Source organism: Monopterus albus, unplaced genomic scaffold, assembly GCF_001952655.1.
Source record: "Monopterus albus unplaced genomic scaffold, M_albus_1.0 scaffold56.1, whole genome shotgun sequence".
In the NCBI taxonomy this organism is placed as follows: Eukaryota; Metazoa; Chordata; class Actinopteri; order Synbranchiformes; family Synbranchidae; genus Monopterus; species Monopterus albus.
In genome coordinates, this window is record NW_018127936.1 from 2,166,073 (window position 1) to 2,171,040 (window position 4,968).

At 40.6% G+C, this 4,968-nt stretch overlaps 1 protein-coding gene across 2 annotated transcripts in view; it reads right to left on the minus strand.

Annotated features, from left to right (window-relative positions):
* clip1a (CAP-GLY domain containing linker protein 1a) overlaps positions 1-2,204 on the minus strand; it is a 23,684-nt gene extending 21,480 nt beyond the window's left edge. For both annotated transcript variants that reach the window (XM_020602385.1, XM_020602384.1), the window contains exon 1: positions 2,087-2,204. In XM_020602385.1, coding sequence (XP_020458041.1) covers positions 2,087-2,104 — 18 coding nt within the window. In that variant the 5' untranslated portion in view covers positions 2,105-2,204. The remainder of the gene's footprint in view (positions 1-2,086) is intronic.
* Positions 2,205-4,968: the final 2,764 nt, after the last annotated feature.

Sequence of the window (4,968 nt, forward strand, 5' to 3'; positions counted from 1 at the left end):
ATTTACAGTGCCTTGCGAAAGTATTCGGCCCCCTTGAACTTTGCGACCTTTTGCCACATTTCAGGCTTCAAACATAAAGATATAAAACTGTAATTTTTTGTGAAGAATCAACAACAAGTGGGACACAATCATGAAGTGGAACGAAATTTATTGGATATTTCAAACTTTTTTAACAAATAAAAAACTGAAAAATTGGGCGTGGATGAAATAAAAATAATCTTAAAATCAACGAGACTATATCGTGATAATATCGTGTATCGTAATATTTCTAGAAAATATCATGATACTTTTTTTTTCCATATCGCCCACCCCTAGGTGAGCACATTTCCTCTGTAACCCAGGAGGCATGACTAACACTTCCTCTCTACATAATAGTGATGGTAGGCTGACCACCGAGGCCTCGACGCATGTGCCGAGTACTCGAGGCAGCAGAAAGTCAGTCTTTGTGTCGAGGCTTGTACCGTTTAGAAAATGTGACATCACTGATGATGCCTGAAAATTCATCTGACCTACCTGTTCAGGAAGAGCTTCCCACCTTCCATGTCTGAACAGTCACAGAATCTGTCTTCTCACATGTACATTAGGGACATTTTCCCAGAATAGACTGCGAGCATTTTGTTTAAATTAACAATAGCAACAGTATAATGGCCTACATTTTATTGTATTTGAGGCACACTAGGCTACTCATATTTATGAAGTTAAAAGCTTATACAGTGACGTGAATTTTTTAAGTCAATAATTCCCATATTACAGAGGTAATAATATTACAAATGACATGAGATTTGTTTAATATTTTGAAGAAATGCTCTGTCATTTAACTTCTATCAAACATAAGGGCGAATTGCACTGCTTCAGTCTATTTTTACCAATTCCTGTGGCACATTCTTTTCACTAGGTGGTTTCATGGGCACTTGAAGCTTTGAACCATATTTTGCTTCAAATGGCTGGAAAGCTTCAATACTTCAAGGCTTCAGCTTTTCATCACTACTACGTAATGTGCTATACAACCTCAGGGCTCAGGAAAAGGGAAAAATGTCATCTGTAAGGAGAAAGGAAGGTGCTCATCAAAACACAATCAGATCTACAGGTTTGCACACAGACGGAAACTGAAGTCAAAGGCGTTATTATGAGTGCCTCCGTTGACTCAGAGATGGAAGTTGGACATGAAATGGATAAGATCATGGCTGTGTTCCAAATCATCCCCTACTTACTATATAGTGTTCGCCATGTTGTAGTGGTGTCCAAAAGTGGAGTGTGTTAATCTATCCACTATATAGTGCACTCAAAAGTTCCACAATGGAACATAGAAAGTAGTGTACATGGCATGTACACTACTTTCTTCTAATCCCACAATGCAACGCTCCACATCTTATCAGATGGAAAATTATCTTCATGTGGTTTTACAGCTGTTAGTGATGATGCAAAATGCTGATGCTTACCAAGTATCCAAAAATCTCCATTTACTGTTCATGATTGAGTGAACTACTTAGTGTACATTATATTGGGAGTAGTGAGTGAGCGAATAGGGAGAGATTTCAGACACAGCCCATAGTCTGTGGGCTAATTTGACTGACATTACTACACTGTTGAAGAAGAGTCTTAAATGTGTCTTGACTCTGAACAAGTGTTCTGGATAATAATAATGTTCATAAGATGGCATCATGTTAAGGGCAACACACACTGGGTTATCATGCTGCATTAGGTGACACGTGTCACATTATGCCTGTAACACATACCAGAAGCAGCATGAATTCAGTGAGGAACTGCTGAAATGGGCGAGTACTTCAATAATTTATTCTTCTGACGCATATCGACATGGGGCAAACAGGACAACAGCATATGAACCCACACCAACCCGCAATGACAAGGGTCAGTTTGCCACTAGTGTGTGGGCTTGATAATAATGGGTGAGGGTGTCATCAATGGTCAGTTTGCTACTAGTGTGATGGCTTGATAATAATGGGTGAGGGTGTCATGTGTCACACACCGCCAGTGTGCGTTGCCCTTTAGAGTTGCGTCACTTTGTTTATAATATCATGGAAAAAAATTGTATATTTTTTCTTTTAGATAATGTAGCAAACTTTACCAATACACGATCTCCCATCTTCAGCTCCCTTTCCCCCTTCTTCACTGATCCAGACTCTGACAGGTTGGAGACAGATTCACTGTTTGTGCGTGTGAGGTTGGAAGATGGTTCAGCTGATGTAGCTGATGTAGTAGTAGAGGGCTTCTTGGCTGCTGTGGTAGGTGAAGGTAATCCGGATTTTTTGGCAGCTGGTTGCAAGGCTACACTACCAACTGAAGGAGTGGGTGATGAAGCGTGGGAGGGTGGTGTCGTCTGAGTTCCATTAGCCTCCTCCTCAGTGCGAGACAACTTGGATGGGCGGGTAAATATACCTCGTAGGGCTTCACACTGGAAGTAGCGAACCCCTGCCACTGACCCATCGTTTTTCCCAATTGGCTCATCTAGAACAATCCCAGCCCACTGTCCTGGTGCAAACTGTGTCTCTCCCAAAAACTGTATGTAACCTGGCTTATTTCCATTCACCCATACTCGCTCCCCAATCTGGAAGTTCTCCTCAGCATTTTGGGCATCTCCTCCACTGGAAGGTGCAGCTGATTTGTCTTCCGCAGCAAGTAACTGATTTGTATGCAAAACACTGCAGCATCATGCAATTTGATGTATATTAAACTACTGATCCTGTAAAAATGACCATCTCTTTTAGGTGTCTTTGCTGAAGCTACAAGCCAAATGAGAGACTATTGCCTGAAGCAAACTCTGTTTAGCTACAAGGTGCTGCAATCTGAACAAAACAAATCTGCCAACCAGAATGGAGAAAGTGCGGCAAAAAAATGCAACGTGATGTCACACTGACAAACCCTAATGGAATGAGACGAGATAAAATCACATTAACCACAAGCTGAAGAAGCTGGACACAGGGAGACTTACCTGCGCTGGGGTTGGTCTTGGGGGCTCCTGTTCCAGGTGGCTTAGCTATCTTGCTGGGCACTTTGATCCCAGTGGGTTTAGCAGTGCTCATGTTTCCTCCTGTGATGTGTCAGACCCACAAGGCTTTTGGCTGTCAGTGGGTACAGAATGACCCCAGACCATCAAAACAAGTGGTTTCAGCTCTATGATGTCGAAGTTGTTCTCTCCACACCAAAATCAATTAAACAAAAATAAACAAAAAGAAAACCAGGAAAAGGGAAGAGGGAGAAAAAGGTGATGCTCATGGAAACAACCCTATTTGGAGAGAGAAAGAGAGAGAGAGAAAAAATACATCACTCTCTTTTGGTTTATGTATTTTTACCAAGCACTCACTGATGGGTAATTAACCAGGAATTTAACGATTTCATCTACTTAACTGACATTTGTTTAGCAAATGTAGGCTACTCTTTGCTGACTTTTCTTGGCTAAGACTGTGCTCTGGGTGGCACTAACAGCAATAACTTAATTTGAGAAAAATAATACTGTAAATAGTAAGTACAGCTATTCCCTTAAGGCATGATTATGGACTTAGTGTTTGGTGCTGTTAATAGAGGCATCTTGTTACTGTTATGACAACAAGCTCCTCAGCACACCACGTCACAGTTTGACCTAAAAATACCCTGTCAAAGGGCAGCCGATACACAGCTATGTTACTGCCATCATGAGCGACTGAACAGCTTGTGACCTTGACCACAAACACATCTCTTACTCAATCTATCATTCTGGCAAATAAAACCATGTTAAGTCTGGTTGGCAGACTTTTCTAACTGGGATTACTGTAGAAACACGACCACTGCAGCCACAGATTATTCTGTTTGTCTGGTTACCTCACCACATAAACTGATGGGCTGAATGGACTGTTCAAACATGGGCTCCCTGTTATTAGCAGTTTGACAATATGGCCTCATGATCTGTTTCAATACATTTATTGCTTTCATTAATTAAATCAAACAAGTGTAAATCTACTGACAAAATACACAAACTGAGTTTCACCTCAAACTACAGACAAATTTTTAGCATCTCAGCCTATTTCAGTGGAGCTCTGCATCACAGCAATATGATCTCTTCTCTGCAGAACAGGTGCGCACAAAGTGTAGGACACCAGTGATGCTTGTTGTGTGACCACAATGAAAGCAGTAAAAGCTAACTACACAAAAGCAACCTAAAGTAAAGTCAGTCTGTTTTAAGTCAGCCAAAACACTTGACCTTATTTACACACAGTAAAAATTTTATATAGAACTTCTTTAAAAGGTGAGTGCATAGGTTCTCCAAAATAACAAAGAAATGCTCTCACACACTGGCCATTTTCAGCTAGACTGAAGGGTGAAAATGGCACAACCTACTTTGAACGCAATGTTCCAGTTTTCCCCTGCTGTGCCTGAATTGTACCAATTAGTACCTCAGGTCAAGATGCGGCCAGAGCAAGAAAGCACTTCAGTGGCTGAAGACTGCATGGTGAAAATTTAATCCCTCAAGAAAGCCTATAAGTGACCTTCTAAGAGTGAAAATTGTATACAGTGTTTGGCACATTGTTACAGCAAAATGTTAAACAGTAGAAAGATGTTATATCAGAAAATTCCCAAACTTTACTACAACAGTCTTGTGAGCATTAACAGAGGATGTTTCAATTGTGATTGGTGAGCTGATGCAGTCAGATGAAAATGATCTACTTAGTCTGGAGAATTTCCCACTGCATTAAAGTTAATCTTATGCCACCAAATTCAAACTAATCTGTAGCTAGGATGAAAACCAAATACCAGTGTTTATCCCATGCAGTCTAGGTTGATTTTGTTCAGAAACAAGTAAATCACAGCTTGTAAAACAGAACTGCGATTTAGTCTACTTCTCAAATGACAGCACAGACATAAATCACTTCCATGTTTGTAATGTCAAAGTCTGTCCGTGCAATGAATATGACTAATACAGTCACACTTTGATAAAGATTTCACTGCACTCCATCACCAAAAGCACACTGGACA